Source organism: Neodiprion pinetum, chromosome 4, assembly GCF_021155775.2.
Source record: "Neodiprion pinetum isolate iyNeoPine1 chromosome 4, iyNeoPine1.2, whole genome shotgun sequence".
In the NCBI taxonomy this organism is placed as follows: domain Eukaryota; kingdom Metazoa; phylum Arthropoda; class Insecta; order Hymenoptera; family Diprionidae; genus Neodiprion; species Neodiprion pinetum.
In genome coordinates this window covers 15,096,586-15,119,749 of record NC_060235.2, presented here as the reverse complement: position 1 = coordinate 15,119,749, position 23,164 = coordinate 15,096,586, and the positions used below count along the sequence as shown (strand labels likewise).

At 39.0% G+C, this 23,164-nt stretch overlaps 1 protein-coding gene across 1 annotated transcript in view; it reads right to left on the bottom strand.

The window, feature by feature from the left end:
- LOC124217273 (uncharacterized) overlaps window positions 1-18,928 on the bottom strand; it is a 111,066-nt gene extending 92,138 nt beyond the window's left edge. Inside the window, exons 1-2 of the mRNA XM_069135392.1 lie at window positions 18,684-18,928; window positions 18,004-18,139 (exon numbers count right to left, since the gene is read on the bottom strand). Of these exons, the coding sequence (XP_068991493.1) occupies window positions 18,004-18,139; window positions 18,684-18,928 (381 nt within the window). The remainder of the gene's footprint in view (window positions 1-18,003; window positions 18,140-18,683) is intronic.
- Between the last annotated feature and the right edge of the window lie 4,236 nt (window positions 18,929-23,164).

Here is a 23,164-nt window from a genome sequence, read left to right as displayed (position 1 = left end):
CAAAAATTCCCGGTATATTATGCCGGACAGGAAATCCTGTTCACGCCTAGTGCACTCTTGGGTTGTTTGAAAGTATAGTGCAATTTGAATCTTACATCTCTTGATAAGATGCAATGAGTATTGCATCTTGCCAGTGCTGTTCTACAATGCGGAATAACGACATGCGCATGGAAAACTACACGGTCCACCCGGTAAATTTGAAGAAGATCGCATGGATCTACGACTGACCATGACGAGTCGGGTAAAATTTTCCTCCTGTCTTCGCATGTGAGGACAACAGTAAATTAGTTCAAAGAGTGTAACCAGAGTCTGAGAGGTAGGCTTGTTCAGCACTCAACTTCGAGTCATAAATTAAAGAAAGTGGCGGAAGTCGAGATCTTCAAAGCTGTCTCCTCCAATGCAGTCAGGACATGTGGCGAATTCACTGTACTAAATGTGTGGGAGTGGTTACCCACGGCGAGCTCTTTTGGAAACTCTCAGCCCGAGGCAGATAGAAAAAGGCTTCTGAGGTGATCGGTCGTGTATTGGGCAACTAGTTCAATTTTCTGGCTCTGCGGGTTCTGCCGTAGTTATAAGTGAGTCAAGAACGATCAATCACTGCAATCATAATCTGTTCATTGTCGCATTCAGTTGTGTGTGTTACGCCCCAAAGTATCATTTCCAAATTACGTTTCATTCAGAATAGCTTCTCACACTACATGTTCTTACGCAAATAATTTGATCATCACGTTCTTATAACAACCAGTCCTACCCCTCTTAGCAAAAGTTACGTAGAGACAGATAGGATTAGTCTATATTATGTGTCACAAATCGACAAGCTAGACAATACTACGAACTAAACTAAGAAAGTGAATCAATTCTTGACCTTCGGTTTAATGTAGAAAACATTCTTGGATATGTAGATTTTCTTATTAAAAACAACGAAATTATCAGTCAACGTTTCGACCCTAGGATGTGGGTCATCCTCAGGAAAAGTTTATTGCATCTCATGCAGCAAGGGAACAAAAAAAATTTTTCTTTCCTCCTCGTTAGACATCCCAATTATTACAAATCGATGTAAGGTGAAATACTAATTCAGTACAAATTTCCAACCAAACAAAAAAAAAAACAGAAAGAAACCTTCTTTTCGGTGAAGACTTCTTTTTCTCGCTTTACTTCAATAGTTTTACATTTTGAATTTACATTAATCGACGAGGGCCCTTGGACGGAACTCACAGATACGAATTTTTAATCGTAATAAAATCTTGAACAAACAAAGAAATCAAAAATATCATATCCCATAACGATATTTGAATCGGTCAAACAGATAAGCTAAGCGTGATCAACACGTGTTTTTAAATTATAACCTAAATCTGATCATACTGACCTATTTACATTGAAAAAAGATGCTTGGCCGTGGACTTGATACGTTAATCATATTTTAAAGGAGCCGCGAATTTGACATTTTCTTTTTCTACTTACTTTACACCTCTCCGTCCGTAACAACAAGTATTTTCAAATTTGCAAAATTTTGATTAACAGTTGCGTGCGTACGCGGACACCACCTTGGTCAAGAATGAGGAAGTAAGGAGGAAACGAACCGAGAAAAAAAAACAGAAGTTATCACTTAAAATTAGACTAATTGTGAATACAGCCGGTAACTTATCCTAGAGACTAGCGTCGGTGATTAATTTTACATAGGTGTCGCACAATTTTTCCACATCCTATCTCGGATTAAATGAATCAGTGTGACTTACAATATTGCACATTTCTAAAATTAATCTGTTATAATAACAAGGTTCTTCGTTGAGAATTCTTACATTGTCATAATCAAACTGGTGATTAAATTGTAACATATGTTTGGTTATGGCCTTTTGGTGGTCATGAGAAACTTTGATGTTCTTGTGTTCATTTAATCTACCGGAAAATAATCGACTAGTCTGACCAATGTATGGCTTGTTACAATTTTTACATGGAATTTTGTACACCAAATTTTAATGTTTATCTCTAGGTAACACATCTTTGCCCGAATCGAAAACTGACCGCAAATCATTTAAGTTTTCTCCAACGAATTTCATGTTATATTTCGTAAAAGTTCTATTTTACGACTCAAATAATCCTGAAACATAAGGGATTGACACAAAACTACACAAATTATTGCTATCAGTATGATTTTTATCGTTGTTGTTATCTCTTTCAAGTATGGAACGGCGTCTGGATGTCATAATTTTATCTAATAATTTGTATCGGTAACAGTTTTTAAAAGAACTGATATCGTTTATCGTTATCCTGATATCCTGATTTCATCCTCGCCGATTTATGTAAATTTAAAATGTAAAACAATTGAAGTGAAGCAAGAAAAAAAAGTCCTCACCGAAAAGAAAGTGTCCTCTTGTTTTTTTTTTTGCTTGGTTGGTTGGATATTTGTACTAGGTTAGTATTTCACCTTACATTGATATGTAATGGTTGGGATGTCTGTAACGAGTAGGAAAAACTCATTTTTTTGTTCCCTTGTATTAGATGCAATGAACTTGTACTGAAGATGCTCCACATCCTAGGTTCAAAACGTTGACTGATGATTTCGATGTTTTTAATAAGAAAACCAACATATCCAAGAATGTTCTCTACACTAAACTAAGAAACGCTGAGGCTACTATAGCTCAACGACGCAATTTCTTTTTCTGTTAAAATAAATTTTTCATCGATAATTAGGACCAACCGCTCGTGCGGAGAGCGCCGAATTAAAAAGAGTACTCACTACACAGTATAAATTTATGTATGAAAATCACAATAAAATATCTATAGTCAACATTTCAGCTACACAATCGGCGAGATTGAGAACCATCAGAGTACCCAAGCCACAGCCGGGCGTAAGACTCGACCTCTGGCTCACCACCAGGGGTCAAACTCTTACCTCAATGCCATAATTATCGCGCGATTAATACAACAAAGTTACAACCGTAGGCTATCGGACCATTATAATCAAAAAGCCGTGTCCTTCGTCTCTTAAGTCGCGAGGTGCGTAGAAGTTAACCCGAGTTTACCCTTCCGAACAAAGTAGTGTTGAAAAATCTGAAGGAGAGATTTCCCTAATTTTTCGTCAAAAATGACCGAAAAATCGATTTCCAGTTTTTTACGGAAAATGTTCATTGAACTGTTGTCTACCTGTGTAATATTTGATATTGCTGAAATATTTTTTTAAATGTGTTTTTTGGCCTGATAAAGAAAATTTTTAACTTTTGGTTGTTATAATGGGATCCGCTTTTGAAATTTTTCAAAAACTGATTTTGGATTCGTGATCAGCGATCTAAAAAATGGTTGACTACAAATTTTTGCAAAAGTCCGTCGATACGTGCCATCATCGGTCGGTAACATTGTGGATAACTGTCGTACCAGTTATTTCGACATATACTCTAACCATCTAGGGGTAAGATATCTATCGTTCAGTCGTTGTTTCCCGCGAATGTGTTTGTCATACTATTTTTCGAACAATAGATTGGACGAACTGTGACAACGTTCTCCTGTGGTTTGAACTACTCCGACGTAAATGTTGAAGTGATCTGCCTGTTAGAATGAATCGAATCAGCACTTGCTTGCACCCTTCCAAGAAGCGTTCAACTGAAAATTCTGATCACTTGCGAAAAAATCTACCTCCTCCGGCTTCTGCTGTAGCTAACCCCAACCTTCCTCTTCCCGATACTAATCTTCCTTCAACAGGTGTTCAAAATATGGAAATTGACGCAGTGGCTGAACCATCTCGAGTGAGATCACCCCAAATCCCGGATTTAGCTGAATTGGCAGTGTGTGAGACTACTGAAAGCTTTGGAACACTCAGCCTATTCGACACTCCACTGTACTCCAGAAAAACAGGGCTCTCAAACTGAAGGCAAAGATGAGTTTGTGTTTGTAAATTTCATCTATTTGACGAGACTTTTTAGGAACTTTCCCTGTAGTAAATGCAAAGTCACCAATCTCCTCATACAGGTAAGAGAGTAAGAAGAATTCTGTGCAAAGCTCGTTGTCAAATGCCACAGCTGTAGTTATAAAATAGGTCAAAATTACACAAGCCCACGAACCAAAAACACTTCGATAAGGCCACCGTTCGGAATAAATAGGCAAGTAGTTAATGAAATGTTCGGCGTTGGACTATGGCACTCAAGTATGCAAAAATTCTGTACCGTAATGGGTATGAATGATATGAGTGTCAGTAGCTTCAAAAGTCATGTGGACTAGTTGACTGCAGAGACTGAAAAGTTAGAAGTGGGAGTTTTCAAGCGAGCAAGAAAACCTTTCAGAAGAGCGCATGAAGTAGAAGATCCTTCAAACGAGAGTGGGGCAGTACTTGACGTCGCAGTATCTTACGATGTGACGTGACACAGACAAGGGCTTAGGTCGTTATAAGAAGTAGGAATAGTCATCGAAATCCTTACTGGACTGGCCATCGATTACCAAGTACTCTCAAAATACTTCCAGGTGTGTGTCGTTGTCGCAGTCCAACTAGATGCTACTTCGCCTGATTTTTCAATGTGGCAAGATGGTCTCAAATCCGAGTGCGGTAAATACTACTACGGGTCCTCTGGTAAGATGGGAACGAACGCAGCAGAGTAGTTGCAGAACAGATCTGTCGAAGAAAACCAGACGCGATACATGACTACTCTATCCTGCGGAGAAGCAAAGACATTTAGCCATGTGAAAAGTATCACCCATACGGAGACGATGTACCCGTCACAAAGGAAAAGTCTGTGAATCACATCGCAAAACGAATAGGCACTGAACTCCGGAAGCTCGTTAAAGAACGGGAAGTGAAAGAAGTAACACTCGGGGGACGTGGAACAGGCACACTTAAGGAGACGACGACTAATTAATACAGAAATGCCATTGTAAAAAATATTCCTAACATACCAGCTATGATATGAACAATAGATGCAACGATTAGCCACTGTGTGTTAACCCTTAGAAGTTCTCAGCACGAGCGATGCCCCACTGGACCAGACTCATGGTGTTTTCACAATAGAAGTGTAGCCAAGGGTGAAGAGCCGGAGAGCCATAAAAAGATGTGACTAAAGCTCAACCCGAGAGTAGTCGAAAAGCTGAAGCCTCTGTATAAACGCCTGTTGACCAATGATCTATTAGCATGTTGTACCCGAGGTGCGACACCGAATGCTAACAAAAGCTTGCACTCCCTGAACTGGCAACAATGCCCGAAAGAGATATTCATGTCCAAACAAAGAAAACAATTAGCAGTAGCAACCTCAGTTGCTGAGTTGAACCTGGGAGCACTCCATGCTCAAAAGGCAAAGATGTCAGTGAGGTCTGAGAAAGTGACAAATAATGCAAAAAAGATAAGCCAGCAACGAGATGACAGACGAAAGTGTAAGGCTGAATGGAAAGCAATGACGGAGTCCAAGAAAGCCAGACGAACGGTGAAAATTATAAAAACCGCTGCAGAGCCGACTGAAACAGACGCAGAAGGGACAACGTTTGATGTCGGGGAATTCTAACAGTTTTTGCACATGACTAATTTGAAAGCAGTCAGCTCCATAATTGAATTTAGGTGCGTTATTGTACAGTATGTTACGTGGGGGTAAGAGTGTACTGAGCGGTGGTAGTTAATGATTAATTGAATAATCAAAGATGCTCCCACGTAACGACAATGAATAAAAGTTAAAACTAAAAGAGACCTACCTTTCGATAAGCCGGTAATGTGGGTACGTTGTTGCCTAGTCCTATACAAGTCTGTGAGAGTCGTTTAAATGGTTGAGGCTAATTTATAGTAATGAAAAATGGGAAAAGGTCGTCGTTCAAAATAAATGGTTTGAAGTGATTTAACTGGTAAAAGATAAAGTGTATTCTGTAACAATGAATGACGATGATGATGTAGAACCCGAAAGTAACAATTTATAAAATGGTTGAGTTTATACAACAATGCATGCCGACGGACGAATTTATATTCAAATGCAGAGAAGCTGCAGAATCACTCAATTTGACCGTTTGCGTGTTTTAGAAAATCGTGTGTAATTCTCTTCTAAATGATATTATTATTTGATACCAAGAACATCTATCCTGAACGATGATTATAACTAGCTGGTCGTGATTATTGTATTATATCTCTCTTTTTAGATTATCTTGAATTAAATATAAAGTGGGGCCGAGCTAAAGACTGGAGAATAATTTTCTGAATTCCCAAAGGAATTGTCTATAGCTGGACACCAATTCTTGTTGCTGTTATTTCGAATTGTGTTCCAATCTTGGAAACAATACGTTTGATCTAATTGGGGGTAGTGAAGCTAGTCACCAACTCTAGTCTTTCTTTTGAATGGATATTACAATAGTAAATTTTGATTAGAAAGGTGAAAACAAGAATTCGTCCACTGTTGGAGATTAGCACTCGGATTGACTTATCTTTAGATTTATTCTTGTGGTGATGAGATCGAGAGCCATCGGATCGTGTCGGTTTGCGTCAGTAGTATTCTGGAGCAGGGCCTCACCTCGAGTTCTTAAGGGTGGATGGATGATATCGGAAACGATGAACCCGGTCCCTCAGTCTTGATTATCAAAAGTTAATTTTCACAATAAATGTCCGAATGTTTCACTCGCGGTTTTGATATGGAATGGTTTGTATTATTATTATTGAAATGATTATTTTACGGAAGTAATAAAGTTCTTGATTATTAGAGTAAATGCTTAATATTACCAGATCCGGATTGAATCTGGGCTGAACTTGGTTTATTTAAGGAAAATCGAATATCATAAAAATGTCCTTTCTCGAAGATATAAGAAATAGTACAGAACAGGATAGAATTTGGAAGGTAGGAGATAGCAAGTCTTTTGCAGCTAACAGAATAACTGAATGCTCGGTTTTGACGAATTAGCGCGAGACTTTAGGCTGGTCACAATTAAGATTTTCCAACGCTACTCTTGCTCGAGAGGGCTAATCCGGGTTGACGTCCACGCACTTCGCGACTTGACAGACGAAAGACATGGCTGCTTGGGCCTGAGGGTATTTAATAGGCAAAAACCTGTAGTTGCAATAAGTTGCAATGGTAATTAGCCAATTAAGTGCGGGGGGCGACCTCCTGGTGTCCAAACCTACACGGTCAGCGTTAGTTCGCGCCTTTCGACGGTGTTCCGACGATTCTCAATCTCGTCACTTATACGTACAAGATGTTGACAAAAGGTATCTTAAGATAATTCTCATGCATTCATCCACACATCTTAACAAATGATCTATTTCAATTTGGTGGTTCCAAAGGTAGTGGTTTATCCTAATTGTTGATGATAATTTTGACTCAAAAAGAGAGATATTCCCGGGCTGAGCGCCGCTGTTACTAGGTCAATAATTTTATAGCGCAATTCTTGGTGTCAGCAAATAAGATACAATGTCAGCGGATGCCGAGGACTGTATGTGACCTTATTAGAATATGAGATTGTGATGAAATAATTAAAGAAATGAAATAAAATGGAATTTTGAAAAAGGTACGCCAAGGCGGTACGTCGCGTCGGGGCGTAACAGTAGACTCATGTACGGGTCAGATAAATATTAGTTGATCGTTTTAATTTACTCAATATATTATTAGAATATTTGTGTAGCTCTAATAATAATTCCACAATAAGATAATTGGATTTTTCTTTGCCTTTATGTCCCGGAGCGAGGTCATTGAAAATTGAATGATTCTGGAGGAAGGAGCGGAGTAAGAAGAGGGTTGACCTCAGAGCAGGTACGCAGAAGCCGATTGGATACGAACCGACACCGAGGAATGGAATTGAAAATTAATCGAAACAGCGATAGGCACTGACGAACGACGAATGATTAACCAATATATTACTTACATTCTAAAATGAATTTTGAACTAAATTCAAATATGTGGTATCGAAAAAAAAATTACTGAATAACGATTTTTATCCGTTCGACCCAATTTTGTATGGTCCAAATCAACGTTTAGTCAACTAACAACCCAGTGAACACATGACCTCCATATGACGTCATAGATAGGTCACATAGAGATCATCGACTTTTTACATACATATGACATAAAAATGACTTTACTGATGACTCTGATATGATGTCATGTAGTATGACATCATTATGACATAGTGCTGACATAAAATTTGACTTTTATATGACGTCATGATTGTGACTTAAATATTACGTAAATATTATGTCTTATCCCTATCACATGTGTGACGTCGCATCAAAGTCATAAATTTATATATTATTTACGTAAGAAATAAATCATACAATTACATAAATTACAAGTCATATTCTGACGTCAAAAGGATATCATAATACCGTCATATTCTTACGTAAGAAACAAATCATACTTTTACGTAAAATTGATGTACGATGAGCGTCATACTTAAGCATCAGCTTCCGGTCATTCTTTTACATACGAGTGACATAATACTAATGTCACGACGGTATAAAAAAAAACGATCAACGATCCTTTTCTATTTATGTTCTATGTTGTATCATGTATTGATTTAATAATTCATAAGTGGAATTTCATATGACATTTCTTAATTTTTACTTTTATATTTAGTGTCCAAATTTAACTTACCGCAAATTCTCTTTAAATGCAAACATTAAATATATTTTTAACATTGAAAATATTAGGATATTGTCATAAATAAAATATATAAACTAATTTCAAAATTAATTATTATATTGTAATAGAGGTACAGTAACAAAATAATCACTATTTATAAATGAAAAATATAAACATTTTGACTTTACAAGTTCTGTTGTAACAGTTATATTATTATAAGCATTCTCAAATACTTTTTATCACTATGACATCAGAGTTATGTCATCGAGACGTCAGGTAAGTTATAATCATGTCAGCCAGACGTCACAATTTTGTAAGCAACTTTACATCACTATTTTACCTCAAATTTAAGTCATCTTGACGTCAGCTAAATAACAAGTACGTCAGCTGGACGTCATATTTTTGTAAGCTTCCGGTACCGACTTTACTTCTCTATGACATCAGAGTTATGTCATTTTGACGTCAGTTAAGTCATAATTATGTCAATTGGAGGTCATATTTACGTCATTTATCTTACGTAAGAATCTTACGTCAGGAAGTGGGAAATTATGAGTCATATGTGACTCATATATGACTCACATCTTACGTAAATCATGACGTGACATGACGTCATTCTGACATCAGTTTGACATAATTGTGTTCACTGGGAAGGGGAACGCACGACGTTCGGATCACGGATTTTCTTCAAACTTTGTACAGTTTTCGTACTCCATTAGAACAACATAATGTGCAAGGAGCAAGGCGTACAACTTCGGCGTTTTCGAGAAAATCGCAAGGGAAATCTTACGTAATTCAATATCTACCGGTGCGTAGCGACACTGACAACAAGGCGGCGGCGGCCGAGCGGTGAGCCTTCAATATCCGTGGTCGCTGGACCGCTGGATCGAGTTCCTCTCGTGTTTTTTTTTTTTTTAATTTTTTTTTTTTTAATTTTTTTTTTCTCCTGTAACACTGGTCATATTCTTTTTCATATACATTACAATTTAAAGGTAGTGTAATGAACAAAGCTACATTAGCAATGTCTCACCGCTACGCGAGTTAACTGTCGAATGAAGCCTGTTGTATAGCATCAGCCCTATAAGAATAGAACCCAGGTCCAAACCTGATGGCCCTCCTCTATCCTTTCAAATCTGTGTCTGCAGGTCGGAGCGTGCACAACAGTTTCGGGTACGTTACCCGCTTTCAGGTATAAGGGATTTCGTAAATCTCGCCAGGCATACGCTTTGAGGAATCCTTTATTCGTTTGGTCGTTTACTTTTCGATAATTATAAATATAGCAATATAACATTGGAAATTCGATAACGGTTCATGCAAATACACGTATTTTTTCATTACACTACCTTTAAATTGTAATGTATATGAAAAAGAATATGACCAGTGTTATAGGAGAAAAAAAAAAAAAAATACGAGAGGGACTCGATCCAGCGTTCCAGCGACCACGGATATTGAAGGCTCACCGCTCGGCCGCCGCCGCCTTGTTGTCGGTGTCGCTACGCACCGGTAGATATTAAATTACGTAAGATTTCCCTTGCGATTTTCTCGAAAACGCCGAAGTTGTACACCTTGCTACTTGCACATTATGTTGTTCTAATGGAGTACGAAAACTGTACAAAGTTTGAAGAAAATCCGTGATCCGAACGTCGTGCGTTCCCCTTTAAGTCAAAGTGTCTTATCTCTACAGTCAATATCTCATTCTGTGCATACTTCATATTTGCATCTTAGAAGGTCATGAAACTGAATTCATTCATTCGCGTTTATCTCAGAACTATATTTCCAAGTATTGAAAAAATTCCTTGCGCATTAGGTTTCATCGAATCGTTTTGCCCTTTGCAGATATATTCTTGGGCATATTATTTTGAAATTGTAGCAAGAAATTTCAGCTCCGGTGAACATAACTTATTTTTAAACTTATAACATATCAAAAATTGTATGAAAAAAAAATTATTTAAATTGTTGAAGTAATAGTTTCAGTGACTTAGAAATCTCTAATTAAAAATTCCCTGAAACAATTTTTAATCTATGGTATGTAATGTATCCACAACAAATTTCAACCTTCTGCGATGAAGTCTCATGCGTAAGGGATGTTTTGAAGAAATCTTCGAAAAAAATGCATAACTTTGGAATTACTTGATCTATTGAGCTGAATTTTGAATCAGATTCTAGTGTTATGATTGAAAATAAATGGTCTGAATTTCAATGAAATTGATCTAAAAATACAGGACTTTCTTTTTTCACCGAAGTCTCCCCTTGAACAAGATCGTTATTGTAATCATGATATCTTGCCGATGAAATTGACTTGAATCGTGAATGCGCAGTTCAATCTATAGTCATTAAGCACAGAATACGGCAAACGAATTTCGAGCACGCGTCGTAATTGTAATTCAAAAATGGCTAACCGTTATTTCGGCAAGCCATTATTAATTTGCTCTTTGAATTCAAAAGCGAGAAATATAACGCCACTCATTGCCTTGCAACCACCAAAAAACCCCCCTACTCCATCAAAATCTCGGGCCGGCAACATGTTCTAAATTCTACACCCAAAAGCGAAAAGATAACTCTAAGCCGTTTATGCTCTGTAGTCACCAGAAGTAGATTGATTTGAAATCTATCGACCTGCCTTAAGGTGCTTTTAAAGAAGCGCTGTACATCTCGAAAAAGCGGAGAACCAAAACTCCTACACCGCTGAAGCGATCGCAACGAAACTTGAGCAACTGATGCCTTATTTTGGCAAAAAGTGACGAAACTTTTTATTTTTTCAAATTTTTGAAAAAAAAAATACAGATCGGTTACCACTCACCGTATTGGTAATATTATGTTTCAGCAACTACTAAAGATTAATTAATAGGTTTGGATAGCAGTGCCTTATACGACGTAGTTATAAAATTTGGAAGTAGCTTCTTCACAAAGTTCATAACAACAACAGAAATGCATATTTTGGCATATGAAATCAAGACGATGACAGGGTGCGTAGTTGAATAACATTTTTTGCTTTAAACTCGTATTTTTCCAGTTTTAATTTACATGGGGGATCTCTGAGACACTCACACGATATAACTCTAAGACGAAGCCACCTAAATGTAAATTGTCATTTGTACACACAATGAGTAAGAAGTTCTGATTTTATTTCATGGATTTTATTTGATTGTTATTCATGAACATTCTTGCATGCCAACAGTTGTAAGGGAAAACAGCTTAGTAAACTTCACCAGAATCCTTTAAGTTGGAAATAATTATTTCAATGAAAAAGGTATAATATTCACAAAAAATATATACTCTTTATAAAGTATACTATATTATTCGATGCCTACATTATTTTCACCATTGGTAGGCTCTTCCCTACTGACCAAGATTCACATTTTCACGCATATGTGTGTTTGTACTGGTTCGGTTTAGTATCCGTGCACCGAGCTGACGTAGTAACAAGAGATAGTTAGCCACTTAAATTACATTATTATTCATAGTAATGCTGAATAACATAACGTGAAGACAAGAGAGAAAACAACAGTTAGAGTCATTCTTTCTTGCACAAGTACCTTCCCGCTTGCCTTATCTATATTTTCCGCCTGGTTGCTGCTACCCACTTCCTTAATCGTGCAGCAGAGTGCGAACGACCCTATAAGTATTTCTGTCTTTTGGTCTCGAGATGTTCGCGACCTCAGAAACTCCAACCTTTTTGCGCATCACTGACGCCATCAGTTACCATGCCTCTCGCGGGCTTCAAGATCCCTAAGTGGGTCGTCATTGTCGGCAAGCTGCTACTATTTGGCTCAAAGGGTTATTAAGATTGAGGAGGTGAGGCAGCGCTGAATACGCCCAGTTAATAGAGAAAGAAGAAAAATCCAGCAGCCATTTCTGTTTCTGCCGCGCATAAGTTGAGAGATACAGATGGCTCTCTGATCTTTCTTCTCTCTAATGGTATTTTATTGCGAGAATAGAAAGTTTTCGTCTCTGGAGCACCTGATGTAAGAATGTATGTAGATGAATGTTTACGTGTTGGAATCTTACGCTTTTGATGGGAAGCACGCAAGACGGTCAAAGCCGTCTAATCAATGATATGCGGATGTGCAGTATCATTAGATACGAGAAAATTCATTGTTGGAGATATAAATTTGAAAAACCGGTGTTTTCGAAAAATTAACGACGGAGCCACTAATCGAACCGACTCCGATCAAGAATCTCTACATACCAGGTTCGATTCCTGGCACGGTATTTTATTGCATTTTGACAAATAAAAGCTTAGGCTAAGAATGTGCAATATGGATGCACTCCAATCCACCGCGCATGATTGGTCTGTTCTGTTTTCATAATGCAATGATTATTAGTTGTGAGTGACCAAGTACGGCGGCTGGACTTGTTTCAAGGGCTATTATATGACGATAAGCATAGTGAATCGGCTCTAGAGGGATATCTGGATCATCATTTGAGGGCATGTGGGTGTCAATAAGATGCATTGATCCTGCAAGTTTCAGATTTTTATCTACTTTGGTTTTTGAATAAATCGAAAAAAAAAACGAAAAATCAGAATAAATGTTTTTTTCTCAAAAAACGGCTTGACCGATTTGAATGAAATATGGTCACATCAAAGAGCTATATAAAGGCTATGATCAAGAAGAATAACAACTCATAATCTTTATGATAACCATTTGAAACAGGCGATTTTTCTCGCAATTTTTTTTTTTTTTTCTCTATGATAATGTTTTCGTACAATTTTGAAACCTATTTTTATTTTACACCTTTTTCGATGCAGAATAACCTCTTAAATCCAAAAATTGATTAAAAAGGTACGCCATATTGAAAATAATAAAAAATCAATTGTTTTATGTAAAAACCGACTTATTTCAATGATTTCACCCTTGCGACAACAGAAACGAAGCTTATTCGATCACTTTATAATTGCAGATGATATAAAATATTTAAAAAAATAATATGGAAAAATTTTTATTTTTTTTTTTATGAAAGTACTTTAATGTTCAAAAGTTAATTTATATACTATGCTTTTGCATACTTCTAATAAAACTACACTTTACTGGATATAAGCGTTCCCTCTCAAATATCAGTTCGTTCGACAACCATAAAATGGCACTGTTATTTAATGTCGTTAACACCACCATTTTATCTTCGACAAAAAACTATCAGACCTGTGGCTTCAAATTATTCACTAGTTGGTTAGCAAGCAATTAGATAGCCAACCTAATAAATATTAACCGTTAACATTAAAAATAAATTTTGTTCGTTCTTTTGTCTTGATTTAATAATTAATATTATTCAACGATTTTTTCATGCGAATGAAAGTATGTCTACGCCGAGAAGTAATAATTCGAAGCGTTGCATTTGTTCAAAATCCACTTAAAAATATCTGGCACTCCAAAATATATACAATCCGATGAAGATGCTAAAGAGTTTTGGACTTTCTTTGAACGTGCAATAGGTAGCTCTGGCATCAATAAGAGGGTTACAGCTCTGCTGGAGTACCTATCATCAGGCGAGCTGGACATACTGAACAAGGGCTCAAGACCAACCTTCATCACCTCATACAGACAAGAAGTGATAGACCTTACACTCTGCAGCCCCAGGCTTCTGGAATTTATCAGCGACTGGCGGGTGCAAGAAGAAAGTACACTCTGAGACCACAGGCGCATCACGTACTCCCTCGCGGCGAAAGCCGAGCTGGAATCGACGGGTATGCGCAGGAATCCCCGGACCACAGACTTGCTCTCATATTAAGAGGAACCGGGTTGGAGGCTCCAGGGACCCTGCAGCCATCTGAGCAATGCTAGCGTGGTGAAGAGCGAGGTAATACACCCCTAATCCTCCACAATCCAAGCCTTTGAGGCAGCGTACGCCGCGAAGCCCAAAGTAAATAGGTCCAAGGTGCCCTGGTGGAACGGAGAACTCGGCAAACTCAGGTCGAGCTCCAGAAAACTTCTAAACCTGGCCCTTAAGACAAACGAGCACATGGACTGGGCGGCTTATAAAGCTACCCAGAAGGAGTAGAAGAAATTGATCAAAAGCACAGACGGATGCCTGGAGAGGATTCTGCAATGAGATCGAAGCCCTACCACTATTGGCCAAGCTCCGCAGAGTCTTCTCGTCAGGTCCGTGGATTAGGTTGGACTGCCTGACGCTGCCGGATGGCAGCATGGCAGAAGGTCAGTCGGACATACTGACCCATAAGCTGGAGGTACAGTTCCTGGGGTCCGGGCCCGTAGTTCAGAGACCGCCCCGACAAGCCGGCCCGACCAGGCGAGAACTGCGGGACTGGAAAACAAGAGGAGAGATCGTCACGACGGCCAGGATTAGGTAGGCCATCGACACCTTTGACAGGTTTAAAAGTCCGGGAGCGGATGGGATCTTCCCAATCCTCCTCCAAGAAGGTAGCGAGGCCCTGATCACCAGGCTGAACAGCATTTTTAGAGCGTGCCTAGTGCTACGCTATATAACAATGAGCTGAAGAGGGGTCAGGGTAGTATTCAGTCCGAAAATATGAAAGAGCTGCCATGACCGCGCCAAATAATGCAGACTGATCAACCTAACATCGTTCCTGCTGAAAACACTGGAACGACTGGTGGTCAGATTCTTGAGGGACGGAGCTCTAGCTGTGAACCCCCTTTCGAGGATACAGCACGCCTACCAAGCCGGTAGGTCAACAGAGACGGCACTCCACCACATAGTAAGGGAGGTAGAGGGACCACTCCACCGATAGAAAGCAGCTCTTTGCGTGTTTATGGACACCGAAGGGGCGTTTGACAACATCTTCTTCGATGCAATTCGCGAGGCTGCCACAAAGTTCGGCACAAACACCATGCTAGTCGACTGGATCAGGCAAATGCTACATACCAGGACTGTCACCGCCAATCAGTCAGGGCCCAAGTCGGCAAGGGTTGCCCACTGGGGAAGTACCCTCTGCTGTGGGCCCTAGTCGTGGACGGACTACTTACGGGGCTCGATAAGATGATGGTGACAGCAGTGGGCTACGCCGACAACGTGGCCTTCATCGTCGCAGGTGACTACCTTCCCTCTATGACAAGCAAGATGCAGAAGGCACTTGACTTTGTTCAGAATTGGTGTACATCTCAAGGTCTGAGGATTAACCCCAGCAATACCAAAATTTTACTATCCACTAGGAAGCGTAACCTCACGATAGGACACATCGAGATCTTTTGGTCGAGATAAGCCCTGACTACCGGAGTGCGCTACCTGGGAGTCACCCTGGACCGTAAACTGACATGAAGGGTCCACATCGACCATCAGACACAGAAGGCCACGGCCACGGAGACCTGGGATGACAACTCAGAGGAATTATTCTCACAAAAAGGACTCGTTTGGTACACAGATAGGTCTAAAACTGGGGTGGGCACCGGGGCCGGCTTCTGGTGCAGGGGACCAAGGACGAGCACTTCGCTCGACCTCGGACGCACGACCTCAGTGCTACAAGCCGAAATGTTTGCCCTGCTGGCCTGTGCCAAGCACATCCTGGACAAGGTCTACAAAGAGAAGCACATATCTGCAGTGACAGCCGGGCGACACTTGGACACCTCGACGCATACGTCGTAAGCTCAGTGATGACTTGGGAATGCATCACTCTCCTACTAAGGCTGGCGAAGAATAACGCGTAAGCCTTATATGGGTGTTATATCCAAGGAAACGAGCTGGCACACAACCTAGCTAGAGGGAGTCTCACGCCAAGTGAGCGACGAGGGCTGTCTCGCTGGTCTATCTACGGGGCACATAAAACGCCTATCTAAACAATGGACGGAGACCCGCTTCGCGGAACTCTGTAGCACAGCATCAGGCATGGCTTATGCGAGGGTCCTATTTCAAGGGCCATCGTACGCACTGGTGAACACGCTCATTAATCTGAATAGGACCGAGCTGAGAACTGTGATGGGTCTCATTAACGGTCACCGGTACACGGTACTAGCTCAGAATGGAGTTCCTGTGCCCGAGGTGCGGGGAGGAGCAGGAGACTCTCCTTCACCTCATCAACCGGTGTCGAGGGCTCGAGGGACTGCGTAAACAGGTCCTTGGAGCTAGCTATACCGGCGAGGAAAAAATCGAGGAAATGGGGGTGGGCAGGCTGTTTCAATTTGCCAGGCTGGCCGGCCTCACGTCGTTTCCTACATACTAGGGTGTCCTAACGGGCCCGGGCACGACGGTCCAGCAGGACTGAGCGCCCGGTTACCCCTACCTAACTAACTAACTAACTAACTAACTAACTAACTTACTGTTATTTTTCTTGATTATAGCCTTTATATAGTTCCCTGATGTAACCAAATAACAAACAAATCGGTGAAGCCGTTTTTGAGATAAAATTTTTTCAATAGGATCAACGTATCTTATTAGTACCAACATACCCTCAAATGATGATTCAGATATATTTTTGGGGTCGATTCACTATGCTTATCGTCCTATGGTCTTTGGTTTAATAAATTGTGTGTGAATAATATATCTTTTCTGAATGTTAATTATTGGTGGAGAGACACCTCTGATGTAAAAAATCACCAAATCTCTGTATTCACTAGACGCTCCCACCCGCACAAAGACCCATGTCTCACCTCCTTCATCTGACAATTGATATCTCTATGATTTTTTCACCTTGCTTGGATTACATAAAAGTTGTGCTTGTGTTGGCGTATGCGCACTGCGTGGCTCAAATGAAATCCTTTGAACTTCCTGTAACCTTCAAACAGAGATTCTCTGTTTGTTGTAATGCCTTGAAAACTCAAAGACATGTATTTATTTTTGATCTAGTAATGAATGGTTTGTATGGGTTAAAATAATCCTCGAAGATGGTCACCAAACGGGTTGGTTTTTCAGTTTCTGATAAAATTGCTTGATGTATTTGAACGACAGTAACACTTTAATGTTTTATTCGTCGATAAAGTCGTTGAAGCGATTGTTTTATTCAACTACGTAAAGCGCATCAAAAATCCACCCGTTGGGTGCTCATCTTCACCGGTCGTTTCTTTCCTTTGATGTGTTTATTAGCAGATAAAAAAAAAATACGTGTCTTCTACCTTATGATGCATCACAACATACATCGACCAGATCAAAATCGGAGAGGTTGACCAGCCTAGGATTCTCTGATGATCATTCACATTGCCATGCCAAAGAAATGTATTAGCGGTTCAATTTTCCAATTGAGATGGACCGTAATACCTTATATTTATTGTTTAAAATCACCGTGTACAAAAAGATTTGATGCATCTATAAGATTCAGGCTGAACTGATTGATTGATTAAAATAACTTGAAGAAATAACACGTGTCCGAACAGGTAACCAAACTGAGATTGCGCGTGTTTGAATTTTTGACAAGTACTCGTTTCTGAGCTTCTCCGTTTGATGGATTGAAAAGATTAAATTGCGAAACATTAAATACATCAGGAATTTTGTGATTTTAGAGCTTCGTGCTTCTGTTATTTTTATGAGTGCATTATTATTTTAGACAGGTTTTATTGTGTAGGTTACTATTCCTTACCTGAAAAGATTTTGGATAGATTTGGTATATAACTGCTGTCTGCCACCAATCGAGTTCAGCTGTCGTCACTTCAGGCCGGGTTGGTTCTACAAATTTGGTATATTTTGGTATATTGAGTTTATAATATCGTTGGGTACTTAAAAAAAATTGATCTTTTCGAATATTACCACTATGGTAGCTAATATTGACAATGTTTCATAATTTTCTTGTATTTTCACAAAGATCTTGAAAAGTAAAGTTGTTATGCGACTACGTAACAAATTATCAAGCTTTACCTGTCTGGATTCATTTGAAATTCGTATAAATAATTTTAGAAAATCGGTAAACAATTTGAATGTAGTTCAAGCAAAATTGAACAGAACGAATTGAATTAAATCAATATACCAATTGGAAGTTTATGCTCCAGTAAGTTCTTGGAATAGAATTTGTATTATTGCAAAGGACGTGGAATACGTAAAGAGTTTTTGCGAGCTACACCCAATTTAAATTTTTGATGAACTGCTACCACCACTGACACTCCGTACCGCTACTATAACTACCACCACTAAACTATTGCAACTTTACTCATTCACGTAACAATATTATTTCATTGTCAATAAATACAAATTACTGTACCCTGATAAAATAAGCATTCACTGTTTCAATTTTCTACTCTACGTATAGGCACTCAGGAACCATACTAAAATGACATAAACAAAAAGCATAAACTCAAAATCAATCCTGTGATAGCTGGAGTAGCAACGAAGCTAGCATTGTCCGCGTATTCTTTTGTCGTCACTTCAGTTCCATTATCTACTGTTGAAGTTACATCACCTTCTTCAGCTTCTATTCTCATCGTTGTCGTGTGGTCCATTGCTTGTGTGGTGGGAACTTTGCTCTCAGACCTTGGAGACGTCACTGTCGCTATTCCGTCAGTGATCTTCATCGTAGAAGGGTCACTTCCAGCTACTATTGTGACTTCTTCTTTTTTATCTATCGAGGGGTTGGAGAGTAAAAACGAAATGGGGATCTCATGTGCTCTATTCGAAATCGAGCAAAAAAAGATCAGTGATGACAGCTGGTTCAAGTTTTCATAAGAAGTTATTGAGTAATTAAAGTGGTTCTCCACCTAAGTGTCGTATCGGATGGGTGCCAAGCTAGGGCCATACGTAAAATTGCGAATAATCGATCGCTTCCTGCAAAAACTAAATGTATATGAAATCATAGGATTGATATGAATTATATTGCCACAAAAACTCTCAATTAAACAAAATCTGAGAATTGTGTTAAAATGTCTTATATTTGAGGAGTTGTGACGTTACTGCGAAGTCAGAACTATGGTAACGTTGCCATCTTGCATCTCACTTTAATCGTCGGACCTCTGTATTGTTTACATCCCCGAAATTTTATTCAAGTGAATTTAACGGAATTATTATAAAAATATTCAATATGATAAGACACATTGTGTGAAATTCACATGGAAAGATGAACGGAAAGTTCCCGAATCAAAAAGCGATAGAAAAGCAACACACAAAATATTACTTGCAACTTCAACCAAAGTAACCTAGAAAAAAGAAGTTACTTTTTCACTTTCGCAAATAAACACAGAATATTTATATGACGCGCTCTCAATAATACGTAAGCATGAAATATACGGATAATAAAAACCAATTAAATAATTTATTTATAAATAACGAAAGAAAGTCATATTTATTTCAGAACTTAATGTATTATCTTTTTTATAAGTCTTTCTCAAAACTGATATCAACTGATGGTGTAGTTGTGTCCGTCAAATTTCGCGAGTCGTTGAGCAGACGCCTTAGTCGTAGCGACGTTGCCAAGTATATTATGCGCCGACGAGTAAATGGATTCTTCAAACTTTTAAGTTATTTTATCACTACATATTTCGTTAAAACTTCTGACAACTATCGTCTTTTTCGATACCTATAGAATCCTGATATTTTTAACCATCTAAAACCCGTTTCTGGTGCGAGTCGTAAGTGGTTTGATGTGAAAATGACTCAATTATAATTTTGGTAGTGACTAGTCCACCATAACCTTCGTGATAAAAAGTGTATTTTCATCGATTTTCTGGAGCGTTTAATTCTCTTATTTACCCGATAAAGGACCCTGAAACTCTGTATACATCAACCACGGTATTTTTTAAGTACATCAGCAAAGAATTGGTGATCCCGTAAGTCAGTCGCTTGGGTGAAAAACCACCTTAAAAGATTAATGTGAATGCAATCGTAGAACCGGAATATACCTGATGGATAATTCATCCATTTGAATGGCTGATTCAGTGAGTCATATTACGTAGTCCAGGTGAAGACTATTTTATGCACTACGCATCCATTAATAATTTGAAGTATTACGAAAACAATAGAACGAAATTGTGATTCACATAAGCCACATTTCATGAGGCCTCGATCAAGGTGGTAATATAATACAAAATCGCTGTAGAAGAAACACATCCTCATTTTGTAGAAACAAATATCCACGAACCTTTATTTAAAAATCTGCTATTTTCAAACATGCATTTAAGAATCCACAAAAATTCACATATATTGAATAAAACGCAACGAAATCATTCAGCACTAGTGAAAAACGAGTTTCCATAGCAGCGACAGATGTGTATTTGAAAAATAATAAAATCGATGAAAATCATTTTCGCAATGGACTTTTGACACGAAAATTAAAAAAAAAAAACAACTTTTAATAACGCCAGTTGAAACTAGGTCGCACAGGCGTTGGTCGCACTCAACGTGTTCTTGCGGAAGACACTTCTCCACATTTTTATGTATTTTTACATCATTTTTGACGATTTTATACATATGTTTACCACATACTAAACTGCTTGATATTGTGTTTTTTTTTCTTAGTAGGACATTGTATCTTAACTGCCTGCTGCTAGTGGTAAGGTTCTCAGAACTGCATACTAGGCACAAGGTGAAATTTGACGTCACGTTCTCATTGGCTGTGAAGCATCATTATGACTACACGGCTAAACAGACTAAACGCTGCCATAGTGCAGCTATAATCCTAGCCATCTCCCGCGGCTGCAGGCGATGTCTGCGAATATTGACTTCGATCGATTTTTGAGAGTAGTCGGTCGAAATTGCGGGTCGAGGTAGCAAAAGTGGTGTCCAATTCTATATAAATCTATCCTACAGAGTGAAAGTCTTACAGAGGTTGCTTCTACAGAAAAAGAAGCCCAACTAATTTCAGCTTTCGGGGTAATACAGTCACCTTCTGAGCTCTCAACAGGGGCCTGTGTGTTATGGTTTCAAATACGGCTTAATTTATTCTGAACTTGAAGGTGCTAGGAGCTACTCGAATGCAGTTTCCGGACAAGTCATTCTGAGCTTATTTAGACGATTTTTCTGTGTAAACGAACTCTGTAGGATTGCACTTTATATTATTTACGTTCTGTGGAACCATATTCAGTAGAGTAAAATTTCTATACAAAATATTCTGTAGGATATTCACCGTAAGACTCTTATTTTGTCGAATGGATTTCTATAAAACCGGTCCATTCCTGGTGAAAAAGTTCCTTTAATCTACAACTGTCGTTCGTAATATAATTTGGATGAGCTGTATTTCAAAAGCAGATGATTTTTTTCATTTTCTGCTGAACGATGAGTCCTTTGCAAGTCATAACGTGACAAAACGTGAATAAAACCCTTTACCGATGAACCCAAAATCTCACCATTCTTCCACAATTGTCGCAGATTGGTTTTTGTCACGTAGAAACTTGTTTGTAATGTAGATGCATAATGCAGGCAAATTATAATTATTGTTAGCTGCTTACAGTTTTGCAGAAGAGATTTTTTTCAGGGTAAGTTTCAGCTTGGTCAAACCATCAGACATATAGTATACCCTGAAAAATCTAATTATGATGTAATTGAAATTATAACAAGTTGTTTCTAGTTGGCAGCTCCAGAAAACAAAAGATTATTTCATTCGACCCGGAATTATAATTCAAAATATCTGGAGCCACGCAAGATAGGTTAGAGTGCATTGGAACTTTATTATACCACAGATGAAGTGTTTACGAATATTCGTGTACCGGGACAATCTCTCGAAACTTGAAAATCAACTGCGCGTGCGCGATTTTTATCGGCTGTTCGTGCACGCTCGCCATCCCCAGTTTCAGCTGTCAAACTGTTTCTGGCGGCGATGTAGTTTATACAAATTTTCGAGATAAGAATCTTAAATAATTTAGGTAGTGACTCGGCATGGTTTGGGAAGCATTTATTATCGGGTTGGAAAGTTGGTTTTTCAAAGAAAGGTCGGAATTTTATGCTTATGCTCTTTGAAAATTCAAACGTACACATTTTGTGTACGGTGCCCCCTGCATCGCACACAAGAATATCGCTGCGGGAAAATTTCGCCGACCAATGAGATTCAATTATTTGGCGTATGCGCAGTTGATTTTCAAGTTTCAAGAGATTGTTCCGGTATGTTCATTATGCTGGAAAATAAATTCCACCATAATGTAACCGGAATTATAAGAAAAAACTTCTCTTGTAACTGGCAGGTCTAAGCCCCAAAATGTTACTCTATCCTGAACCTGGTGTTCTAATTCAAAATTTGTAGATCCATCCATCTTCAAATGGACCACCGGTTAACTCCAAACACACCCACTAAATTATCTCAGATCGAGCAGTAGGGCAGATACAGATCCGACCCATAGATTTATAGAAATAGACTACGCGGTCCGCGCACCGACTTGAGCACTAATTAGAATGAGAAAGCAACAGTGGAAAACCAAACTCTCGCTCTAATCGGTGACTTGGCAGGGGAAATACCTAGGTTATACAAGTATACCTTCCCGATTGTCTTATTGCCTTCCTCGCCTAACAGTTACTCACTACTCTTTCTAATTTAGGGCTGCAGCCCGGCGCACGGTCCGCGCAGTCTATCTCTATAAGTATATGGACCGGAATGATGTAAACATCTGGAGATTAATTCAGAGACGGCTAATGTTACGGCAGAGTCGATCATGTTGGTAATGCAGAGTTAGCCTATAGTGGTTGGCCGACATTGGCACATTGAATCTGTCTTATCAACGTAATCGCTTCGGCCGAAAAACCAGCCGTCTCTGTACCAATCTCCAGATGTGTACATACTAAAAGACATTGAAGAGCCTTGTATCGACTTGTACTATAGGCTAAATTTG